The 24,845-nt window shown below is 40.9% G+C and overlaps 3 protein-coding genes across 4 annotated transcripts; 2 read left to right on the plus strand and 1 right to left on the minus strand.

Moving 5' to 3' along the window:
• Positions 1 to 1,189: 1,189 nt before the first annotated feature.
• suz12b (SUZ12 polycomb repressive complex 2 subunit b) lies at positions 1,190 to 14,705 on the plus strand. Of its 2 annotated transcripts, none has more exons than XM_063476489.1 (17): positions 1,190 to 1,466; positions 1,708 to 1,852; positions 2,617 to 2,663; positions 2,755 to 2,819; positions 2,962 to 3,030; positions 3,231 to 3,280; positions 3,823 to 3,908; positions 3,994 to 4,225; positions 4,465 to 4,570; positions 4,671 to 4,776; positions 4,896 to 5,073; positions 6,875 to 6,963; positions 7,422 to 7,565; positions 7,959 to 8,116; positions 8,769 to 8,967; positions 11,228 to 11,307; positions 12,424 to 14,705. In XM_063476489.1, the coding sequence occupies exons 1-17, from the start codon at positions 1,452 to 1,454 to the stop codon at positions 12,728 to 12,730; spliced, it is 2,076 nt and encodes a 691-aa protein (XP_063332559.1). In that variant the 5' UTR covers positions 1,190 to 1,451; the 3' UTR covers positions 12,731 to 14,705. The 2 variants fall into 2 exon arrangements, with proteins under 2 accessions (XP_063332559.1, XP_063332560.1); XM_063476490.1 differs by having other exon boundaries at positions 6,878 to 6,963.
• Positions 14,706 to 15,488: 783 nt separating this feature from the next.
• atad5b (ATPase family AAA domain containing 5b) lies at positions 15,489 to 21,460 on the plus strand. Its single transcript, XM_063477260.1, is given in 12 exon segments — positions 15,489 to 15,906; positions 16,337 to 16,433; positions 16,547 to 16,629; positions 16,736 to 16,884; positions 17,730 to 17,901; positions 18,030 to 18,295; positions 18,389 to 18,482; positions 18,558 to 18,622; positions 18,798 to 18,972; positions 19,052 to 20,045; positions 20,466 to 20,624; positions 21,363 to 21,460. Coding segments are annotated over 12 exon segments (2,751 nt in total). The 3' UTR covers positions 21,442 to 21,460.
• A 151-nt stretch (positions 21,461 to 21,611) lies between these two features.
• On the minus strand, positions 21,612 to 24,582 carry tefm (transcription elongation factor, mitochondrial). Its single transcript, XM_063475348.1, has 5 exons — positions 24,450 to 24,582; positions 23,737 to 24,227; positions 22,692 to 22,841; positions 22,378 to 22,556; positions 21,612 to 22,254 (listed from the first exon to the last, which is right to left on the minus strand). Exons 1-5 carry the CDS (start codon positions 24,490 to 24,492, stop codon positions 21,993 to 21,995), a joined length of 1,125 nt encoding a protein of 374 aa, XP_063331418.1. The 5' UTR covers positions 24,493 to 24,582; the 3' UTR covers positions 21,612 to 21,992.
• Between the last annotated feature and the right edge of the window lie 263 nt (positions 24,583 to 24,845).

Below are 24,845 nucleotides of genomic sequence, written 5' to 3' on the forward strand. Positions count from 1 at the left end.
GTAACACTTGCACGTGTGTTTTTCAAACAAGGCTTTGATTTTGCCACCCTATTTGATTTCCATGCTACCCTCATGCACCCCAAGAAAATTTCTCTAGATCCGCCACTGGTTGAACGCTTTGCACACAAAATTAGAGCGACAAAGCTGACGTGGTTTGGACATGTGCAGAGAAGAGGTAGTGGATATACTGGACAGAGGATGTTGAATATTGAGCTGCCAGGCAGGAGCAAAAGAGAAAGACCTCAGAAGAGGTTTGTGGATGTAGTGAAGGAAGACTTGCAGAAGTTTGGCGTGACAGGTGAGATGGAAAAGGTGAGATTTAGACAGATGATCCACTGTGGTGGCCCCAAAAGGGAGTATCTGAAAGAAAGAGAAGAAAAAGAAGGAGTACAGCAGCACTTTTCATGTAATAAATCTATAACAGGACACAAGGGTTCACACATTAGTCTCCTTTGTGTTCTTATTCCTCCCTGTGCCACCCCATTAATAAAAAAAACAACAAAAAACCTAGAAACGCCCGTGATATAAAGTAATATTTTTTCTAACGTCTTCCATGGATTAGAATATGATCTTTTAAAAATTACAGTAATCGTAGCATTAATACCACGTAAGTAAATATTACAGTTATTGTAACCTGCTGGCAGAGTACAATCTGTTTGAATAATGTTGACATTATTAAAAACTAAAAAGTAAATGTTAGGTTTTTAGATTATTTGTTTAATGTTCTTAGCGTCCACATTTTATTACTAACCTAGATTTTATCCACACTTTTCTACTTTTACAGCACAATTTAACCTACAGCACCTGTATCGTTATGTTCTACTGAAAATATTCGTACAAATGTGAAGTACCTCTCAACAGCAATGCGGTCAATGCAATAAAACAGAAAATATAAATATTAATTCCGATCTTTGATTTGCTATTGATTTTTCATTGAATAAATAGTCAGACTGAATATATTTGGGTTCGTAGGGTTTATATTGTGAATTCTTGAGTACATTTTGTGAATGACAGAGCTCTGCCTGCTGTGTGCTCGTCTGGATATGATGAATGCAGATGGACTCGATTTCCCGCAAAATCGTAGAAAGCGAGAGCGCGTTGTCTGACGTCACTGAAGCTGAGTAGCCAATCAAAGTTCTGCATTGGCACCGCTCATCTCCTATTGGCTGACAACTGACCAGTGCTCTGTTGTTCAGTACAAATTGAAGGGATACCGCATTGAGAACAAGTTACAGATAGAATATCAATAATCGGGTCCAATATACCCACAACTACTGGTAGTATTTCGGACGGATGAATGCAGAACAGCTTCGAGTGTCCGGAGGTTTGTTTTGAAGTAAACTATGCTAGCACTGCTAGCTAACTAGCCAGCGTCTTGTCGCCTCCTCTTCACAGGTTTCTGCTGTTGAGTCTGCCAGGCTTGTGCTAGAGGCAGCGAGGCCAGCAAATTAATGCCATCAGCCAGGGTACGTTACTTTTTTATATGCCCCATATTTGCCAGGTTACAAATTTTGGAAGCTTTGTTAACGGCGGTTTGATTAACCGAATAAATAGTGCGGTAAAAGGCAGGCTAGCGTGTTAGCGCTGTGCTTCTAGCCGTTAGCTCGCGTGCTAATGCTAGTGTTTTGCTAAGCTAACTTGTTGTGTTTCCCGCACCTATGCCCTAATCTTTTCTCTTCTAACGTGTGGTGTTGTCTCACTCCGCAGAACTCAGGTCATATTATGAGCGGGGCCAGTTGCAAAGCTAACGGCGCCGTCTACCCTGCCTCATCAGCAATGATGAACTCTGTAAAAAAGCCGAAGATGGAGCAGATTCAGGCCGACCATGAGCTGTTCCTACAGGCCTTTGAAAGTGAGACTTCACTACTTGTTACATTATAATACAAGTTTACGGTTTGGGTTCATGAGAGACTTTCCTGTGCTTTCCGTGATTGTTTCGCTACTCTGATCATTTTTACTGTGATTTATTGTGGGGGGTTTTTTAGTTGTTTTTTTTTTTTGACTGGCTGGCATTTGGTTTAATTCCAAATGGAGTCCTAAATATTGTTTTTAACTTAACGTAATGACTACTGTAGTAAGGTAACAATTATCAGACTGAAATCAGGCTAAAACACACGCCCAATACTTTTTTCTTTCTTTCTTTTTTTTGGGAGGGGGGGGGATGTCATGCCAAATTAGTCACCACATACCAGAAGAAGTGTTGGCATGTGAGAAATGCACTACAGTAATATGGATGGGTTTTTCAGATCAAGTTAAAAATAATGAGCTGATTGACAAAGGGGCCACATGTGGTATTGCAGATCACCTGGCCTTAATAAAACCTAGAACTGTTCTTTTAATGATTCCCCCCCCCCAAAGATCCTATTCAGGCTTTTAATATTGTTCTCTTTCTACAAACTTGCTGTCAGTGTTTCCCTAGTGTATTGGTTTACACTTTGGTAGACATACAAGAAGGGGATCTGGCGTCCCACTCTACCAAATCAAACATGTGGAGCTCCCTGCTGTGGTGGCCGCTTGTGAATAAAATGAGGGAGCAGCCAAAAGTAGCTTTCTTTAGGTGATGATGATGTGAGAGGGGTGTGATACTGTCTAAAACAAGACTTGTTGTATTTCTAGAACCAACTCAGATATACAGATTTCTACGCACAAGGAATTTGATTGCAGTAAGTGAATACTCTACACATTTATATTTTAATTAAACTGCTGATGGAAAATGACTGATATCCGCCCACCCTTTTTTTTTTTTTTTCTTAGCCCATATTTTTGCACAGGACACTCACCTTCATGTCTCACAGAAATGGTCGAACAAATGCCAGAAGGTATGGAGTCTGGAGAAACAGGAATCCTTCTTTTTTCTTTTCTTTTTTTTTTTTTTTGTCATAACGATGCACTGTCATAGTTTGTAAAGATGATTTGTTCCTGACGATGTTTGTGAACAAACTTTCTCGGACTTCTTTCCAGGAAAACATTCAAAGTGGATGATATGTTGCAGACAGTGGTGAAGATGAAGGGGGAGCAGGATTCTCCAAGGTAACACAGCTTTACAAGTGTTGCATCTGTTTTCTGTATTTTGTATTGAACAAAGCTAATTTTTCCGACTCTGTGGCGTGTTGATACAGTTATATGTACCTTGCAGGGTTTTTTTGTTTTGTTTTTTTACTATTCATAATAACAGTTGTAGCACTTGATATGACCTAGTTTCACCTGTGCATTTTTTTTTTGGCTTTTAGCTTGTCCTCACATCTACAGTTAACATTCACTGGGTTCTTCCATAAGGATGGTAAGCACATGTTAATATTCACCAAGTACCTGTGTTTTGTGTATTTCCCTATGAAAGAAATGACTCAGAAATGCTTAGGTGTGTCAGAAATTTCTACAATATTCAGCTGTTTGAAATGTGGTTTTGCTTTGACACCACCCTATTACAGTTAACCACTGGCATGTTAAGCATCAGTTAAACAAAATTCCAACCACATTGATAGAAATGACAAAAGTAGTCACTCAGAAGCAAGGCAGAAGAACCTTTTTTTTTTTGTACCAACATACTGCTATGCAGTCTTACAGTTGCATGTAGGATAACATTAATCGATGTTAAGAGAGATGTCTGTGAAGGTTCTCAGTCCAAGGTTCTCAACCATTTGACCCTAGAACTGAAGAAGCTTCTCGGATGAGAGGTGAAACGTCTTCAAGCAACTTAAAGAAGTCCACACACTTTTCTTTCCAAGCTCCTTAGATGTTAAGAGATGCTTCTTATGTATATAAGAAAGAAGGAGAATATACAGTTGTTTGTGATTGACACAAACTCTTCTTGTTTCCCTCTAGAAAAGCCATCTCAGAATTCAGAAAATGAACAAAATTCTGTGTCCTTAGAGGTGCTACTTGTCAAAGTCTGCCATAAAAAACGCAAGGTAAAGTAAAACACTGGGTCTGTCACTTTTGGCAACATGTCAATGCATCTGCCGTTGCTCACTCGTGGTTGTTTTTGTATTTCAGGATGTCAGCTGCCCGATAAAGCAAGTGCCTACAGGTAAAAAGCAGGTGCCTTTGAATCCCGACAGTAACCAAACCAAGCCCGGCTCCTACCCTTCCTTACTGGTTCCCAGCAATGAATTTGAGCCCAGCAACAGCCACATGGTGAAGTCCTACTCGCTTCTGTTCAGGGTATCGCGCACAGGGAGAAGGGATGCCAGTGGTCTAGTGAATGGAGAGGCCAATGAAAACATTGGTAGGAAGCCCACAGTAAAACCTTTTTATGCTCTGTTTTTGACTGTGCACCATTTAGATGAATAATTTAACAGTGCAGTTTGTTGGGAGAGTAGCATAAGGGATTGAATATTCTTTCTGTGAGCATCTCATCTGAAAATGATACCAGCTGTAACTGAAATAGTTACTGGCTAGATATTAAATTCTTGGTCTCAGTTGTTATTTGTTTATTTATTTGTTTATTTATTTTTAAACATGAAGATGTAACAGATACTCCTACTAGAAAGAAGCGAAGTTCATCCCATAGGGATGAAGGAGAGACCACAGAGACCTATGTTGCACAGATGACTGTCTTTGATAAGAATAGGTAAGGATTTGTACTTTCTTTCCTTTTTAAGTTCTAAATATGTCCCTCTTCCAGTCGCTTTTGCCTGTACTCCTCAAAACATGCCCTGCTTTGTCCACAGGAGACTGCAGCTGCTGGATGGGGAGTACGAGGTGTCAATGCAAGGGATGGACGACAGCCCTGTGAGCAAGAAGCGAGCCACATGGGAAACCATTCTTGATGGGAAGGTAGGCTGGCTGGATTAGGTCTCTGAAAGGAAGGTGTAATTGTGTTTGTCATGTTGAACTTGAATGCTAATTTCCTTCTTGTCCACCTCACTGCTTCACTGATCATGGCTGTCCCACAGAGACTGCCACCATTTGAGACATTTTCTCAGGGACCCACATTGCAGTTCACGCTGCGTTGGACAGGTGATGGCAGTGGAAAGTCCACTGCTCCTGTGGCTAAACCCCTCTCTACGCGCAACTCAGATAGCTCCAGCCCTATGGAGACCAGAACCAGCAACCACCGAACTGCCCTCATGAGTAAGTACAAAAACAATTCACGGTAGCTTGAACTTAGAAATTTAGAGCAATGCAATGACGTGGAAAAATTCTATCAGTGTGATGCTATCGGTTTTTCAAAATCCCTGGATTACATTTTATCTTATATTACATTCAAGAGGAGGACCAGAAAATGTCCACAGATGACAAGAGAAGGCCAGATCTTCTGATTAATTAAAAGCACTGCAAAAGGGTTCAGACAAAACACCAAATAAAGAGATTTCCTGAACAGATTCTCTGACAAACCCGAGTGGGTCATGCTTTTGGATTATTCGCCCACTATGATATTGGTGTGGGATGATCTATTTGTAACTGAATCTGGCAAAAGGCGCTGTGTAAATAGCTGTTGAGTCCCTTTCAGACATGCTTTTCATCCCATAAATGTGCAGGCACCTCTGCACGTCACCATCATGTTGGAACAATCCCGTGAATCCTTCTGTAAAAGTCACAATGTCGCTACTTAATTATTTATTTTTTGGGGGGAGTATTTTATATGTATCAGTATTTGGCATAATGCTTCCATATGAGCAAAAAGCAGTTCTATGAATCACTGCCTGACGTCTCATCATTAGTAACTGTGTGTGGACTCCCATGTGTGCACGCACACACAGTTATGAGTTGGTCCTATTAATTATCTCTAAAAGCTCGGGTTGTTTTGATATGGTGAGTGCTAGCCATCTGTTTGGATGTAACATTATTTACATTGACTCCAGTGCTAACTGATATACTTTACTTACTAATGTTACCATTTTGCAGTGGTGCTCCTCAGCCAAAGTGTCCCCTAGCATTAGTCAGAGCCCCTAATGGCTCAATTTATTTAATGCTAAGATAGTGTAACCATGTCATAAATGATCTGTTTGCGTTTAGGTTGGTTTTGGAACAGGGGACCGGAGGTCTCTGCTGTGAAGCTGGATTTTGGCTTATCTCAGCAACTTGAGGGTTAACCTTGGGTTTTCAGTACTACAAAGGTGGATTACTTCTTACAGGAGTAGCTCGCCATGGTAACTTATGCTGCGTATATAACCCGCTCCAGGACAGGTTATGTTCCAGATTAGAGATCAACAGGTATGAAATCGTTGCCTATTGAGCAATCTTTTTTTTTTTTCTTTTTTTTTTTCCTGGAACATGGCAACACCTTTCTTGGAAGATCTCTCGGACTTCTGCGCACAGAGTAGGAGTGTCTAAAGTCTTTGTTTTGCGAATGAATGTCAGTATTCAATATGGGTTCTTATATGCAACTAAATATAACTAACAATGTAGTTAAAGGAACACTTGACCTGCCTAGTGAGGGGGTGGGTTAGTATCTCTCATCTCTTTCACCTTAAGCACTTGTGATTGTTTCTCTGTGGCTTAACCTTTCATCTGCACATCAAGTTTTAAATCCTGTCACTTATGCTCTCCATTTCAGAAATGTAAGCACTCATCCTCCTTTATTTGCTCATTAGGTGTGCTTCTACTCTTGTGGTGGGAAGGAAACTCTTTTTGTGCTCTGTGTTGTAACAAAGGTGAAACTCTTCAGTGACCGTGTGTTTTTAATGCCATCAGGTCATTACATAGACATGTAGGTGAAGCTACAACAATGTTACATATTCCATGTCTGAAATGGGCTTTATCAACAGGTATATTTGCACTTAGATTGTGTATCTTTTGTTACTGGGCGGGGAGGGGGGAAATGCAATTTCTCCTTCTCAAAGAAGCCCTTCAGTGTGTTTACAAAAAAAGTCCACATAATTTGTTATTTGGTGACTCTCCAAGAATTAACTTCTCCATCTGTTCCTGTCAGCAGTGAAAGAGTCAGTCAGCACAGACATTCAGACGAAGAAAGAGCAGGTCCCATGTGAGCCGCGACAGAAGCTACGTATATTTTATCAGGTACACCACACAACAGTAAGGAATACATTTGAGCCTGGCACACTTATTATAAGAACCATTTGTTTAGGTTGATAAAAATGTGCAGTGTCTTTGTGGTCTGTTTTTTTTTTTTTTTTTTTTTTTTTTTTTTTTTTTTTGGAGCTGTTTTAGAATTACTGTCACGTTTTGATACCCCCCCCCCCCCCCCTTTTTTTTTTTTTTTTTTGGTAATCGTTAGTGGTGCAACGGATCAAAAATCTCACGGTTCGGATTACGGATCAACCGTGATCCGTTGCACCACTTGTAATCATTCACCTTTTCAAAACTTAATGTATCGACAATTTTTAGCTGTTGGGTGCTTGCCCTTAGCGTGTCAAGAGTGACAGTAACTCTGATTTTTATGACCCTGCTTTACATCTGCTGTAGGTTCACCATCTCTGGTTTATCTTGTAGTAAATCGGTGGTTTGTTCTTCCTCAGTTTCTGTACAACAATAATACGCGGCAGCAGACGGAGGCGAGAGATGATCTTCACTGTCCCTGGTGTACCCTGAACTGCAGCAAACTCTACAGCCTGCTCAAACACCTCAAACTCTCCCACTCCCGCTTTATCTTCAACTATGTGGTAAGAGGTGTGTGCGTGTGTGTGTGTGTGTGTGTGTGTGTGTGTGTGTGCGTGTGTGTGTGGCTGGGCAAGTCATGAGTCTTCACAAGACACCATGGGATCTCACACAGTCTTAAAGTTCAAAGATGCTGTGTGTGTGGGGGTTGTAATCTGCAAGCTGTATCTTAAAACACTTGTATAAACTATACACTTCTGTTATACATTTTAAGTCTTGTCAGTTAAAGAGTGCAAGGTGAATGGGATTATTCTAATCGTCATTATTCCTGATTTTTTCTCAAATATTTAATGTTATCTAATCACATCATTTGCTCCATATTAAATATTAACCACTGAATGATTATTTTAACAGTTGAATGGTTGATATAGTTCTTTTATTTGTTTCTTAATCTGCAGCCTCACCCTAAAGGAGCAAGGATAGACGTTTCCATCAATGAGTGCTATGATGGCTCATACGTTGGCAACCCTCAGGACATTCACAGCCAGCCAGGTTTTGCTTTTAGCCGCAACGGCCCAGTCAAGAGGACCGCTGTGACTCACATACTGGTTTCCAGGTAGACGCATGACCTTCATTCAGAGTTAACAGAACGGACTCATTCTTCCCCTTCATTTGTCTGTTAATGAAGGGGTAATGAGCTGAATTAACGTTAGTGACCTGATCATGCACACTAACCATGGTTTAAACAGACTTGGAGCAAAAGTCTGAGGAACTTGGCAGGAAGGCAACTCTAAACGGATTAGCTCTGATATGTTCTTATACTAATGTATCAGGTAGAAATGAGTTTGGTTGATAAAAGTCTGGAAAGCCAAGATGTAATTGTCTGATAAAAGCATATGCCGACAATAGCGTGAAGAGTTTTTACTTGATTCCTTTGAGGGGAGTATCTTCATATTTATCATAAACCTTTACTTTAAAAGTCACAAACCTTAAACACTTAAAAATTCATACGCTAATTATGGCAAAAATCTGGACAAGTGTATAAAAAAACTATAAATTTATATCCTAGTTTTAACAATTGAGCAAATGTTTATTTTGGTGAGGATGCAAGGGTATGTACAGTTTATTAAAGGTTACCTCAATTCCACCTCAAACTGGGGATGCTTTGAAATTATTATTTCATATGTAAGACAGTAAAATTATATATTTCTGAAATGTCAGCCTACACAGTGTTAAATACAAAATTAATTTTCTTCTTCTCTTGCTAGGCCCAAGAGGACCAAACCAAGTCTTTCAGAGTTTCTGGAGTCTGAGGACGGAGAGTTGGAGCAGCAGAGGACCTACGTCAGTGGACATAACCGCCTTTATTTCCACAGTGATAGCTGCATGCCCCTGCGGCCTCAGGAAATGGATGTAGACAGCGAGGATGAAAGGGATCCAGAGTGGCTCAGGGAGAAAACTGCCACGGTGAGAAACCAGTGCTCATAAAGTCATTTTTACCCAGTAAAAGGCTGATTGTCATCAACTTCAGTAAAGGAGAAATGATTCACCAATGAAATAAATCCAAGGAAAAGTTGTGATTGTGTCCTTGAATTTCCCAGACCCCCACAATTGGGAGGAGAGGGAAACATTAAAAAAAAACAAAAAAAACTGAGAAATGGCAAAACAAAGATTTCAGAGTTACCATAGCAACAGAGTGAGAAATCATTTGGGTCGGGCCGGTCAGCCATAAATAACTTGGAGGTGCTCAGGGCAGAAAAACTGCTGCCAACACTGAACACCTCTTCAGCTTGTTCTTCAACTGATACACAACATGTGTCACTTCGTTATTGATCTCACTGAACCCTGTAGAACAGGGGTCTCAAACTCGCGGCCCGCGGGCCATTTGCGGCCCACGTCACCTCTACTTGCGGCCCGCATATTGATGTGAAGAAATATTTTTTAAAAACTATTATACGAAAAATGATTTAATACGACGGCAGAGTGTTACAGGCATGGCCCTTTAAGACTGTAGCCTCATGGGCAGTGTAGTCCTTGCAGCAGGGAGAACGTGTGGGACCGCCCCTCCCGCTGTGTGTGTGTGAGCGTGAGGGAGGGAGAAAAAGGACATAAGTACGAGCTGTCACCGAGCAGAAACGGGAGCTGGAAGCATGTAAATACAATAATAATAACCACTGCAGCCAAGAAGAGTGCCTGACGAGCCCAGTTGTAAGTATGCTATTAAGACTCGACTGTACACTGTGTTCGTGTTTTCCTCCGAAACAATAAGTTCCGTTGGAGCAGCCTTTCAACGCCTCTTTCTGTCTCTCGCTAGCAAGGTTGACCCAGACAGTAAAGCTAGTTCCCGGCTATGAGCCCGACACGGTGTTGTGCCAAAAAGTGATTGACTGCCAAAAACTGATTTCCGGTATTTGCCAAAAACTGATTGCTCGTATTTAAACTGCTATAAGTAACTTGTTGGGCTATAATATGTGAAACATATGTCAAATGCATCCCTCATGGATGACATAAAGTCATCTTGAGCCACAAACAACATTCGTGTAACAAGGTAGAAGCCGCAATCAGTTTTTGGCAGTGACTTTTATATAACCTTTATTTATGCAGTTAAAAAAAATCTCATTAACATTAAAAATGTCTTTTGTAAGAGTAAGTTGGCCAAGAGGACAGCAGAAATGGCAGCAAATATTACAATAGTTCAGTAAAAATATTTTAAGTGGGGATAAAGGACCGGATTGGTTATAATGTAAGTACAATAACACAGAGTTGTAAAGATACTTGAAAAAACAGATAATTTCTTAATTCTATATATAACCCCTTTGTAAACGCTGTTCACCGAAGTCTATTTACCAACATACATAAAGATATTACACATAAAAAAATACACGGAAACATTGAAAATCAGTTTTTGGCACAATTAGCCAGAGGTCTCCTTACTATGGTTCGGAGCTGCGGGCCTGGCCGAGGTAACAAGAGAGTGCAAACATGTTGAGGGCTGTGTTAGTTCAGTGAGAGATTTATTTGGAAAGAAAACAATTTTCACTTGCAGTCAAAAACTAATGTGTACGCTTATGCCTGCATTTTTATTTTGTTAAATACAAACAAAATTGTAGCAAAAGTGCTGCCACGTGTCTGGCCAGAAAGAGGTGTTTATTTGGTAGTTCAATGAAACTACTGTACTATACTGCTGAGTGACCGTCTTCTGCTCGTCAAATACATTTCATTGCAATGTTGACCCTGTGCTAACTTGCATATGACAAATGAAACTGAAAGGCTTCAGATAGTTAAGAGTGAGAAAAAAATTACGTTCATGTTTGCAAAAACATTAACGTTGTCTTGTTACACAATATTTGGAATTAAATAAAACAAACAAAACACTACATTTTAGGAAATATTAGTGAGTGTTTTTGTTTTTCTGTACTACTTGGACACTAAAGTTCCCTCCAATGAGATGACGGTGCCAGAAGTGGCCCACGGCTCATTTGAGTTTGAGACCCCTGCTGTAGAACAAAGTCTGTTAGTTACACTTCTGACAGGAGTGACAGAAAACCTGCGAGATTAACCCCTGATGAGTTTTCATTACTGCTTATTCACAGTTGTAATGATGTAAAACTCGACACACATTACACACTGTTTTACTGTTACATTTGGCTTATATGGCAAGTTGTTCATATTGGAGTGTATCTTAATTGAGTATCATTTATTTATTTATTTTCTTTAATTACTATAGCAACTGGATGAGTTCACGGACGTTAATGAAGGAGAGAAGGAGGTGATGAAGCTGTGGAACCTGCACGTCATGAAGCATGGGTATGCTGAATTATATCAGTTTGAAGCAGAGATTTTGCAGGATGCTTATAATGGTGTAGCTAGTTTATATTCAACTGTGTCAGTTGTTTGGTTTTTGTTTTTGTTTTTTTTCTCAACTGGGTGAGGGGAAAACATATTGGACTTTATTTATTTACTTTATTTTATTTCTTAACTTTTTGCTCTGGGAAACTGTTTGCAAATAATAAATGGGATTAAACAGGATGTCATCACAGACGATTCCAAACAAATCAGAAAAAAAATCCTCAAGAATATGCTCAATTTAATAAACCATCCAGCAGTTATATTGTAGTTTTTACATATTTTGATCACAGTGTGGAGCCTCTAAAACCTGTATTCTTTCAGTAGCCAGCAGGTGGCGACACATTTAGTTGTAAAAGAGAGTCAGATCATAGAGGTCTGTGAGAAACATGTCTCCATTATGAGTGTGTCAAAAAGCCTTGAATTTGATTGTCAGATTCCAGTCTGGTTTTTTTTTTTTTTTTTTAAGGCGCATAAGGTTCTTTGTACATTATGTTGTAAAGTGGTCCCAGAGTAAAATCAGTAATGCAGGGTATCCTCTAGGGCAGCGGTCCCCAACCCCCGGGCCTCGGACCGGTACCGGTCCGTGAGTCGTTTGGTACCGGGCCGCAAGAGTTGAGGCTCAGGTGTGAAATGTATGGTTTTCAGGGTTTTTATCGGTTTTCAGCGTTATTTTGTTATCGTTTTTATCGTTAACTCGGTTTTCCTGGGTCTTTTCACGTGTGTTATGAATAAATCTTCTTTTTTTCGGTACCGGTACTAGTTTTATTTTGTTGTATTTATCCGCGACACCTTAAAGGCCGGTCCGTGAAAATATTGTCGGGCATAAACCGGTCCGTGGCGCAAAAAAGGTTGGGGACCGCTGCTCTAGGGCAGGGCAGCCTTTGGTTGACATGTAGCTACCACACACACTCATAAAATCTGGTTCCAAAACATCAGTGCTGGAGCTGCTGAGCTCAAAGCTTCTAATGGTAGTCCGCAAATTAATGAGTGACTTCAAAGTAGCTTGATGGTGTTTTTACAGCCTCTGACTGTAGAAATGCTAGATTCCTATAATTTGATTATTCCCCCCTTCAGCTTCATTGCAGACAACCAGATGAATCAGGCCATCATGCTTTTCGTGGAGGACCGCGGCGCTCACATCATCCGCCGCAACCTCTGCCGCAACTTCCTCTTGCACCTAGTCAGCATGCACGACTTCAACCTGGTAAGCACATCCACCATCGATCGTGCGATGGCCCGACTGCGGCAGATACAAGAAGAGCTGCCGGAAGTTGAGGTGGACCAGCAGGATCAGAATCCAGCAGGAGCCTGTAATGGAAATGCCGTCACCCCAAGTGGGGGAAAGCAGGGCAAGAGGACAAAAAGCGCTCTAACAGACTGATGTAAAGCTGGCTGGAGGGAACTATGATTGTTGTATTTTTCTGTATTTTTCTTTTTCCCCCCTCCCCTGCTCCCTTAAATGGACTTTACTGACATTTTGGTGCTTAGATAGGTGGGAGAACTGAGCAGCAGATGAACTGACTGGACACAGATCAGTATACAAGGTAAACAAGTTTTCGGAACTTGAACTGAACCAAATATGAACAATATAAAAGTGAATTGCCCACTTCTACACAAACGAGGAATTTGTGGACTGAATGATGCAAGTTGAACCTACTTAATATGCATTTTGTAGGAGCCATTGAATTATCCTTGTGTCACTGAGAGTAATCGAATGGAGTGTCTTTTACTGTGGCACGACTGCCTTCGGTATGATAGACGGCTATATCAAGGCTACAGTTAAAACTGTACTGGTAACATTGTCACTGTTTATTTGTACACGTACACAATAACCTTGATTAAAAAATGTATCCTTTTTAGATGGTTATTTTAGCACTTGGTGTTTGTATTTAGAAGGCTTACCTTGAAATTGTCATTTGGAAAGGGGGGAAAAAATGTAATCATGCTGCGTCAGCACTTGAATGCAGCTTTTTCATGATCACATGTGGAGGGCTGGATTCGCTGCTATGGATGACATTTCAAATGAAGGGCGATACAGTTAAAATATTAGGAAACTGGAGAGGATTGTGGGGTTTCCTGACAAGTGTTGTGCATGGATCCTGGACTACAGAATAAAGTAAGATTTCAGTCCAGGCTAAAAAAAAAAAACAAAACCGAAATGACATTTCATCATATGTTTGACATTGATGATGGTGCAAGGAAAGCCAAGGAAGTCAAGTTTTCTGAGTATTTTGTTTGTGGACAACCAGCAGCACATCACACCGTGTGCCATGCAAAGCATCAGAGAATGTCGACTGTTTTCTGTTGTAGGCACCTGCAGTTTTGTTTTTTGTTTTTTTTCTTCCCCCTACTTCAAGCTCTGAGAACATTGGAGACAACATTATTTTAATTTTATATTTTTAAACGTGGGTTATGAGTAGCTGACAGAAATGTGTATAGTGTAATCACATCAAATGTTTAGCTGTGCCCCATTTCGCATCTAGTAAAGAACGGGTTGCAGTTGTCATTTCAAAGCAATATGGTGTGGTTTGGAGGATTTTTCAGGTCCAAATAAGTTGTTCTTTTAGTTTCAGTTGATGCCAAAGGGGAATATTTTCATCATTCTATTAGTTCTGTAAAAAAACAAATTTAAAGTATGTATGATTTTTTTTTTTTTTTCATAACACTTTTTTTGAGAAAAAAAAAAGCAGTAGTTGTGTTTAGTAGTGTGCACATAAACTGGTGAACATCACCATTCAGTTTCATCAGAATTCCCTCGTGGACAACCAGATTAACAGTATATTCCTCCCTCTGCCCTCCGTTATCCGTGGAGGCTTTCTGTGTCCATGTGGAAAACAAAAACGTTGTCAAAACACCCTGTGGAAAATTGTGGCATATACACTCTGGATAAGGGGATTTTTATATTTAAAGAAATAAAACACATTTGTCCTTATCCATTCCTGTACTATTTTTAGATCTACTGGCTGCAGGACTGACTGACTGCCCACCCTTCCACAATTCACAAGAATCACTGCTCCTGCTCGAATATTGTACGGATTTTAGTGAAACCTGCGCACAGTCAACACATCTAATAGGCCTTCAATCAAATTGTAGTCAAGATCACTTTAGTTTGTGCATTACAGCCAATTAATGACAAAACTGCAACTTTCTGTACATTTCTCCCACTGAAAACGCTACGTCTAGATGAACAGAATCAACTTTTGGAGACCTAGAGATGATTGTATAGGGGTGGCAGGATTGTTAGTCCCAGAAGACCAACAGTTTGGCACTAACAGCCATGCCACATTCAAGTAAATCACTTTTTTCACCATTCTGGTGCTCAGTTTGAAACTCACCAGGTCCTCTTAATCACCTCTATAAGTCTATAATTACTGAGTTGCTGTCATGTGATTGCCTCATTAGATAGTTTAATAAACAGCTGAACAGGTGTACCTAACAAAGTGGCAAGTGAGTCTATATAAGTAGATACACAAGACTGAGACTGGATGGTTTCATATAAATACATGTCTATGCTACAAAAATGCACTACAGGGTTAGTGCATCAGAGCAGGCGACAAAAGTAAAAGCTGTAAAATCTAACACTGCACGTTATTCTATTTGAGTAAAAACATCTGTAAATGTAGATGGTCTGATGACTTTAGAGAAAGGTTTGTGTAGTTTTGGGAACTTTTGTAACTAGTGCGACAAATCTGTATCAGTGTGGGATATCTGTGTACACACACGATCTCTGACTGCAGAGAAACACTGCGCACTTTTAAAGCGTCACTTCAGCTCTGCGGATGAATGTAGCACTGACTGTACTCGTGTATTTCCATGTCCTATATTGCTCATACCATTTTCTTCTTAAATACAGCCCAACTAGCTAGCTTCGTTTGAAAAAAAAACACGACATTTCTGTGTTACGCGAAGCGTCGCACAAATGACGTCATACGTAAAAACCAAGCGCCAAATTCAAAATGGCAATAGCCAGCCTTTAACCTGCAAACTAAAGCATTTTTTTAATTAGTTTGCCGTGTTTTACGATGCGAAATAAACTCAGAAAGGTCAAAACAGTCAGAGACACAAACTTCCGGTGCAAAGACGTGACGCAAACTGCCGGGGTTATAGTTTTATCAGAGTCGAGCTGCTCTGAAGAGGAAATGTCGCTGGATGCAAAAGATAAAAATGGCTCAAATTCAGCTACAGGGCTTTCGGGAACACAACCCCAACCAGTGCCGGAGACAAGAGATGCTTTGTGCGCAAAAGGAGCTAAAATTGCTCCGATTTTCTTACGAGCGATACAGCAAAGAAAGCGGAGCAGCGACGGGGAGCTGGACCAGCCTCTGGATAGCACGCAGCAATCCGTGTTTCAAGGTGATAACGTGCAACCAGTAAAACGTCCACCTGCAGTTTCTCACGTGACAATAAAGGACAGGTGTCAGGGACAGCTGTCACCCTCAGTTCTGCACAGCTGCCTGGAAGAAATCCAAACTTCTAATCCAGCATTTCCAGTCCAAGCTGTGCTCAACACTTTGAGGAAGAAGGCAGGAGAAGGGCTGCAGGAGCATGCACTCACAGGTTAGACTGAAAAACTGTCTGTACATTTGCTCCTCTGTGAGGATATAATTTTTCCCCTTTCTTTCCTCCTCATATCCGCATTACCCCTTAAAAGAAAAGAGAAAACGGGTAGATGAACTCTTGCAGCGGGTACCGAAGCATCTGAGGTCTGCAGAGAGTGCTGCAGGTGCGGGTCACTCGTCACATCAGGATGTCCTGGGAAGCAGTGTTCACTCTGCAGAGAAGCAGCCCAGGTACAGCAAGCTGAGTCGCACTCGCAGACTGAAGCAACACAGGGCGAGCCAACCAAGTCTCGATGAGCCGAACTTAATGAAAAGCTGTGATCCTCTTCAAAGAAGTAATGCTTGTCTCATTCAGAACAGTTTGGCACGTGCTTTATTCCCTTTAAATTGTAGGGAATTTACTTTTTTGTCTTCTTTCTTCGGTCTAGATTTATTTTTTGAGGATACACTGTGGACAGATAAGTACAGTCCCCAGTGTTCATGTGAGGTCATTGGTAATCCTGCATCTGTGAATAAATTGTACAGGTGAATTTAAGATATTTAATTCTGCTTATTAATTCTGCAATTGATTAATTAGTCTTTTGAAGTCAGCATCAGGAGTGTAAACCTTTTATGGATGTTTTCTCCTTGGAGTTCAGTTGGTTAAGGAAATGGAAACTAAGAGCCGCCCGTGACAAGGAGAGACAAATGGAGGAAAAGAAGCAACAGGAAAACAGTAATGGTATGAACTGGTTCTTCACTGTGAAGCTTTGCTCAGTCAGACATTTTATTCTTTTTTATTCCATGCGTGTGATTTTTGGAAAAGTAACAAGTATCCTTTTGAGCAGAGTCATGGGATTGTGGAGACTTCCAGGGTGAAGCTGGATCAGACGATGGCAGAGAGGACCCACTGGGTAACACCCTGCTGATTACAGGACCGTCAGGTGTGGGCAAGACCGCTTCGGTGTACGCCTGTGCTCGGGAGCTGGGCTTCAAGGTGGGACTTGCAAAAAGGTCTGGTATTTTTGAAGCGATGCTGTCAAAGGCTTGTCAGAAATCAGTGCCACCAAACATGGATTCATGTTAGGATGAATCTTAATGCCAGTTCACCACTCCCAAACATGTCCAATAAAAACTTTTTCCCATTTAAGTAAAACAAGGAATCCCCGTAGATAACCAGTTTAGTTCATTGTAATGTTAATAACAATGATCCTTAACATGAGTTTGATTTCACTAACTTTACATAAAAACAATCGACCCCTATGAAACTAAACTGTGGTTAAACAGCTAATTTAAAATGGAAACAGACAGCTGTAATATGAAATGTACAGAAGTTCAAATTTAAAATTAAATCCTTCTCACAATATATTACTTTTCTACTGGTTGAAATTTTTGTGGCTCATCCCAGAAGGTATCTATAAAAAAATCAACACCTGATATGCTCCGAGTCTCCAATTTTAAAACTGGTAAAATGTGACATTTTTGACTTTGACTTTTCTGTCAAATTATGTCCTCAGAGTTAAACTGTGTCATTCTCTGTTTTATCCAGTAAGATAAATTTCTCTCACTTCACACTCTCACTAAAACCTGCCATAAATTGCAAACCTGTGACAATCTCTCTGAGAGTGACTGCAGTCAGTCCAACTCAGAATGTGACTGTTTGCAGAAGGCTTGCCTCCTATACCACCTTGTTCATAGTATTCCCCAAGTATTTGAATTTATTTAATAAAATATCTATGTGGCATCTCTGTATCGGCACAAGCAAAATATCACAATGATGTGCTGTATGATTTTTTTTTTCTCCACCATTAGTCTTAATGCTTTGGTTTCTTCTCAACCAAGGTGTTTGAGGTGAACTGTTCCTCACAGCGCAATGGGCGCAATGTTCTGTCCCAGCTAAAGGAGGTTACCCAGTCACACCTAGTGGAGACGTCGGGGAAAGACCAGCTGAAACCGGCTTACTTCAACACCTTCAACACCAACACCTGCACTTCTAAATCTGAGATTTTACTAGGTAGAACATCAATGGTGATGATCATTTGTTTTCATTGTAACACGAGTAATCAGAGCCCTCAGTTCTTTTACTGAAAAACAACAGAGGCACAATTTTACTGTACAGGTAATTATATTTTCTCTTAACAGGAAAAAGGGTGCTTCCTAAAAATGTCACTTCCACCTCAAAAAGAAGAACATCACAGAATTTGAGAGGCTCTCATTGCAGCGCAAAAGCAAAATCAGCCACAGTCACTCTGACTCACTATTTTAGGATGAAGGCCAAAGCAGATCACTTACAGTCTGGTTTCCTGTCACCATCTGAAAGGCCAGAGAACAAGAAACTGGTCAACTCATCGTCAGGCTCTGATGTAGCAGAGAAAAAGACAGCCACTTCACTTATTCTCTTTGAAGAGGTAAACCATTTCTGAGCACGACACTGTTTGGCATATAAAGCCACACTTCAACAGTGTTTGCTTCAGATTCACCGTTATCACTTGCTCTTGCAGGTTGACGTTATATTTGACGATGACGTCGGTTTCCTTGCAGCCATTAAGGCTTTCATGAGTACCACTAAAAGACCAGTCATTTTGACTACGAACGGTAAAGACGCACACGCAGAGTTTGAATTTCACTTTTAAAGATGAGCTGTTGGTTCTAAACTAGTGTCTTCCTCAGATCCCTTATTCAAGGATCGATTCGACGGCAGCTTGGATGAAATAATTTTCAAAACTCCATCAGCAGTAAGTCAAAGTTACCTCGACCGCCTCACACAGCTTCAGTGACAACTGCATGCATGTGTTTGACAGTAGCGTCACACTCTTCTTGCATGTTTGTGCTATAGAAAAAGAAAAATGTTATTAGAACTTTATTAATAGAAAAATAACTCAGTCTGTCATTAACTCCATCTTTTCGAAGGTGAATATGTGCAGTTACCTGCAGCTGGTGTGTCTGGCTGAGGGAGTGCAGCTGGATTTGGGTGACGTCAGCAACCTCCTCAGACTCACCTGTGGTGATGTCAGACGCTGCCTGCTGCAGCTGCAGATCTGGGTGCAGAGTGGTGGAAGGTCTAAGAAACCCATCTGTGTGCAGTGTAAGTTTCTCCAACATAAAGCACAAATAACATTAAACAAAAATTTTTATGTTATTCTCTGTAAATTTTCCTGTTTTAGACTCAGATGCTGCTGAAGGAGAACATTTAGACTCATTTCCTCCGTACAAAACAGGCTGCTCTGCTAACATGCTGGGTCTTTGCGGTGTAACTCCAGAACATTTGCTGAACCTTCTAAAGGCAAGTATTTGTTTCTCTGCATAAATCTTCATGATCATTTCTCCAAATGAAATTAACGTTTCCGATCTATCGTGTTTTGATTCTCAGTCCTCGTCTAAAAAGCACATGAACGAGCTCTTGATGCTTCTCGCTGAGAGCTGGAGACGAGGCGTGCCTCTTCTCTATTTGAACCTGGAGCTTCTCCTGTCTGTAGCAGCTCAGCATACTACGGTTCGATGCTTGGAAACAGTAGCTTATTCCAGGCTACAGTGCGAGCAATCTGATGTTGGGCTTCACATCGAGCAGCACAATAGAAGCATTTATCAAAGGGCTTCACTGACCAACAGCAAATCTGTAAGCCATATGTCAAGGCTTAGCAGAAGGAAGTATAACAACACATCATCTGACAGTTTGGGCCTTGAAAAAACATTCTCATTCAGTGGGACTCCTTCAAAAGCTCTGCATTCAGGCAGTACGGCTCAACAAATTGCAGCTAAAGAGGGGAGTGAGTGTTTAGACGCCCTGACTGACTTCTTTGACCTCATGTCCTACCTCGATGCCACCCTGCCGCCCACAGGGATACGTGTTTCCGACTCCTGCGCACCCGAGTCATTTGTGTGGACAGGGGCGGAGATAAAGGCTGGTTTGTTGGATGAGATGAGGGAGGGAGAGGACAGCAGCTACAGTCAGGAGAGGCTGTTGGACATTCAGGCTGCTGCTGAAGGTTTGGGGTGTCACAGGTGCTTGTGCAGAGCGTCTGAGGCATGGACTGAAGTGCAAAAAATCAGACAGGGGCTGGAGGACAAAAGGTGGGGGAGGCTGATGGAGAGACTTGCATTGACCTCTTCTAAAAGACACAGTCTCAGCTTTAGTTTTCAGCCTCTCTGTGAGCCAAGGTGAGTCTGCTCTCCACCTCATCTTCTGAATGCCATTTCAAGTTGTTTACCATCTTTCCATTTCAGTTGTCCAGTCATACACTTTCTTTAGTTATCATTGCTTAAGTTTCAAGGATGTTGACTTCTTTTAAATGCTTTATAATGTAAGTATAAGGGAAAGTGCCATTACGTGACATTAATTTGATAAATTCTTGTCCAAATCCATTTAAAAAGCGAGACACTGACCAATGAAAGGTTAACAATTTCAATTAAATAACTCAAAGCATCTTTAGTGGAAAAGTACATAGAACTTCATTCTACCCGTGATGTCGCTCCAGGATGAGGGGGGCTCATGAATGCATGTGGGTGCTTCACTAAACATTTATAATATTGTGCACATTATAAAGCGGAACACCAATTTCTTTGTTCCCGTGCCTCCAGTTTGTCCCAAAGAAGATTCAGACTGAACAGGACGGTTCTCAGCAGTAAACCCTTCGTTTTGCTGGGGAACAGACGGGCTGTGTGTGTCGACTACATGCCGGTCCTCCGCTTCATCTGCCGCTCACATAAAGCACAGCAACAGAAACAAGAGCCACTGAGGTGAGTCAGACACAAGGTTTAAGAGTCCGAAAGTAGGGGACAATCATAAATGACGGGAAATGGAGATGGATTTTATGTTACTAGTGAGGTTGTAATATCACAATAAGTTCACGTGAGAGAGAATGGCAGATAACCTCCCTGAACACCTCAGTGTAGATCAGTGAAGACGTGGTTTGACAACATTTAGAACAGTTTCCTAGGTTGTCCAGGGGTATACCTGCAGAGGCAGAGACCACCCTCACTAACTTCTGATGCACACCCAGTCATTTAGTTTTATAAGCAGGTCTGAAATATGGCAGAAACCACTCGTTTCAGAAAACCGCTTAAAGATTTACTCATAGTAGGCTTTCAAGGGGACAAGAGTTAAATAACACCGCTTCTTCACACCAGGGCTAACACACAGAGACAGACAACCTTTCATTCTCACTTTCACATGGCCAATTTAGTATCTCCAGTTAACCTAACTACCCGTGTCTGGACCATGGGAGGAAGCCGAGGTACCTGTAGAGAAACCGCACAGGAAGTCATTTTGTAAAACAACTTGTTCCCTTGCTGCTATGATTCTGTCATAAATCATAAGCCTGACATAGTAAGAAATCTAGATTGATAAATAACACTACACCCCAGAAGGGAGTGGAGGAATGTACATTTAGTTTAGGAGTGAATTATCCCTTTAAAATATATCTAACATTTTGTGCATTTATCTAATAATTTACATACCAATTTCTCCCACAATAGGTGTATGAACTACCTCAACAACATTCACCTGGGCCTCTCAAAGTCAACCATGCAGCTCCTGGCAGAAGGTTTCACGTGACTCCTAAAAGACTATTGAACCTGACATCATCCCTACCTCAGCTTACTCCTGTCAGTATTTATTTTAGTCAAATACTGTGAAATGAAATTAACGTGGTTTGTTTGAGGAATCATGTTTTTTATTTATATGTAAGTGCAACCATTAAGTAAATAAAAAGTTTGCCTGTAAATTATACTGAGCATTTTAAAAGAATTTAAAGTACTGATTACCCAGGTACTCACATGGGTTTTTGACACAATATTTTTTATACTTTTCATCCTTTGTGTTTTATCCACAAACAGGTTTTACACAAAATGCTAGGACGACAGCCGTCACTGCCCCTGTCAGGGTTAGTAGCAGAAATAAACACAGGAGCAGCCCTTATACTCAAACAGTACCCAGAAAACAGCATTTGAGTGTTTTAAGTCACAATAAAAATATTTAATTCTTCAAACTTATCATTAACCTCCAAAAAGTTCAAAGGAAAAAAAAGTTCAAAAGAACCCAGAATGCCATTTCTGAGGTTTGTTGGTTGTGTGGTTGGAGCACGTGACGAGTCCAGCTAGTGGCTCTCAGGAGCAGTCGCTGAGCAGCTCATAAAAAGCTATAGCCTGAAGGAGAGCATCACAGAGTTCCTCCCCTCCTCTTCTGCTGCCCATCTGGAAGGAATTCCTGTACTTCACCAGCAGATCCTGGGGAAAGTTTATTCTGGGAAGCTTCTGCGTCACCGACTCTGTCATGAGCTGTCGAACTGTCTGCGCCCCGCTTGTTCGAGACTCACCCACCATCAGTCCAAAGTGGCGCCCTACAGCAGTCCTCATCATGTTGAGAACCCTGTAAAGGAAAGGAGAGAATTTCTGGGTCAAGTTTCTGCATGCATATTCGCTTGGTGCGGGATTACAGATGTGACCAGCACAAGGTCAAACCAAATACTTTTGATATCTTTTTTTACCTCACCTGGGAGGAATGTTGGATTCCGGCAGGGAATTTTTGGGCTCCAGCAGAGCAAAAAGCATGGCCTCCACAGCCCTCATGTGTGCCATGATGGGGAACAGAGCTGTGTTTTGGACTGAAATGGAAGATTTCTCTATTATGTAGAAATCTGCTGATGGCAGGAGGGCCACAACTGAAGACACCTGTTGGCATCATAGATAATTAATGAATTATGTTAAAGAAACAAAGTTCCAAAACACAATGACTGTTAGTCTACATTAATGTTCTCATTTAGCTAGACTTTGAATAGAAATAATATGCTCTACATAAGTACTTACATCATGCAAATAAGCAGAAGCCATGTAAGTTCCCCTCAGGAAATTTGGACAGTCCACCTGTTGCCAGTCCAGTACAGTCATTCCACGATCCACGTGTGCCCAGGCAATTTTATTAGTCCCACATATGAGTGACACTATGGAACTGGCATCCTGCATTGGCAAATACAGAATCATGATTAGAGAGCATTGTCCTGCTCTTTCTTTTCGTAGTTAATATTTTCTTTTAACAGCTCAAGGTTATGAAGTAGACAGTAAACCTATCACAGCAAAGTCCATCACCAGCTATCCAACATCCTGTGATATTTGATTTTTACAATATCATGTGTAGGCTTTTCCAAGCATAAAAGTTGGCCCCAAAGATCTAAACTTCTGCCAAAGGAAAATCAATGGGACTGATTACATTTGTTTACGTGGGGTTTAATTTACTGAAGCATGAAAACATTTATCACGTGGTTACAAAAAAAAAAAAAAAAGCAGGGAGATAGACTTCTAAGCAGGGTAGCAGATTGTTAGTCTTGAACAGTACACATGTGTACCAACCTATGTGCATATCATGTGCAAAAAGCCTACTTTGAGTCAGGAAGAACCCACTTATGTGGTTCTTAATTCTCATAGATCATGTAATTATTTATCAACAGAACATCTGTGTCATCTAAAATATGGGCACTGTTGACAGACGATGGTTTATCAACAAATAAAACGAGATTAAGTGCAAACAATAATAAAAAAAAAAATCCTGGAATTGCCCGTGATCATACAGACCAATGTAGATATTTCAAACACAGATGTGTCAAATGTTGATCGTCTATCAAGAAGTGATTTCTGTTATTTGTCAAATAATGATTGAATTGAATTCAATTTTATTTATATACCACCAAATCACAATAAGATGCCTCAGGGTGATTTATTTTGTAAGGTAAAACACCTAAAATAATACAAAGAAAACAAATCCCCAACAATCATGACCCCCCTCCCCCCCCCCCAAAAAAAAAAAAACCACACACACACACACACCGGAAATCACCTGTTAACACGAAAAGCTCACCTCTAACCAAGACTTGTCGACCTCTGGCCTGATGAACTTGGCCAGCTGTATCCTCACTTTCCTCTCCTTCTTAACCGTCGGGTTGAGAATAGAGTTGAAGACAATGACAGCACTTTTGTGCTTTAGCAGTGGAACATTCACCACACTTTCCAGAGTTTTAAAGGGTCCGTTTTTAGTCCTGTACTCCACAATGTTGAGGGACTTGCGGCCTCGCAGCAGCTTTATCCCGGCCAGCTCTCCTGGCGTGGCGGTGTTGAGGAGCTGGAGGATAGCGTCTCGCTGCTCTGAGGTGTAGCAGGTGTCCAGGGTTCTGCTCGCGTCGTCCTTGCAGGGTTCATTACTCGAGGACAGATTAGCGTTAAGGGTCTCAAAGCTCGCCACGGGAACCCGGCTTCTCCAGCAGCATGTGCACTGAAGGTACCGCAGCTCCAGCTCAGGGAAGGAGCCGTACTGAGGGCGGCAAAACAAACCGGACTGTCCCGCATACTGACCTGGAAACACAACGGGGCAACATGTGTTCAATCTTAGTCTAACGTTTAAGGTGTTAACTTTTACAATATGAGTGTGGAGCTCAGCCAAAGTTACTTGAGGTATACCTGTTAATGAACATTTAAGACCATAAAAGAAGATGCAACTTCTAAAGGCTTGCAATGAAACGACATTTTACAACTGGCGATACTAGCTAACGACATATGTGCATTAAAAATTCTTACTTCTTTTGACCAGCGACGACAAAACTCGCCTGGCGACCCACATTATCGTTACTTGAAGTTAAAATGAATATTTGACGGTTTTGCTCGCCGGCATAATGCAGGTGGGACAACTTTACCCTCTGAGTGTTTGGTGTCCAACGGTTTTAACTGGTCGGTGTAGCACAACAACAACACTTTAAATGGTTCCGGAATGCTGCTTAATCCCTCCCTGGCATATACTCGATGTATCGGACGTCGTAGAGATAAAGCCAAAAATAAAGAATTAGATAATTAAACAAAATAAGTAAACAATAATTTCATAAATAATAATAATAACTGATAAATAACAGAATGCTTATTCGTCCACTTCCGAGCTGGGTTTATTTATTTTTTAATGTTTAATACATAATGATAAAC

This window comes from Pelmatolapia mariae, linkage group LG6 (genome assembly GCF_036321145.2).
Source record: "Pelmatolapia mariae isolate MD_Pm_ZW linkage group LG6, Pm_UMD_F_2, whole genome shotgun sequence".
NCBI lineage: Eukaryota > Metazoa > Chordata > Actinopteri > Cichliformes > Cichlidae > Pelmatolapia > Pelmatolapia mariae.

Excerpts from the sequence above, each read along its gene's own strand:
- suz12b (XM_063476489.1), top strand. Across the intron at positions 2,820-2,961 it reads GGTCGAACAAATGCCAGAAG|GAAAACATTCAAAGTGGATG; the intron begins GTATGGAGTCTG and ends ACTTCTTTCCAG. Across the intron at positions 4,777-4,895 it reads AAACCATTCTTGATGGGAAG|AGACTGCCACCATTTGAGAC; the intron begins GTAGGCTGGCTG and ends GCTGTCCCACAG.
- tefm (XM_063475348.1), bottom strand. The coding sequence starts at position 24,492 with ATGTGGGTCGCCAGGCGAGTTTTGTCGTCGCTGGTCAAAAGAA. Across the intron at positions 24,228-24,449 it reads GTCGTCGCTGGTCAAAAGAA|GTCAGTATGCGGGACAGTCC; the intron begins GTAAGAATTTTT and ends TTGTGTTTCCAG. Across the intron at positions 22,255-22,377 it reads GAATCCAACATTCCTCCCAG|GGTTCTCAACATGATGAGGA; the intron begins GTGAGGTAAAAA and ends TTTCCTTTACAG.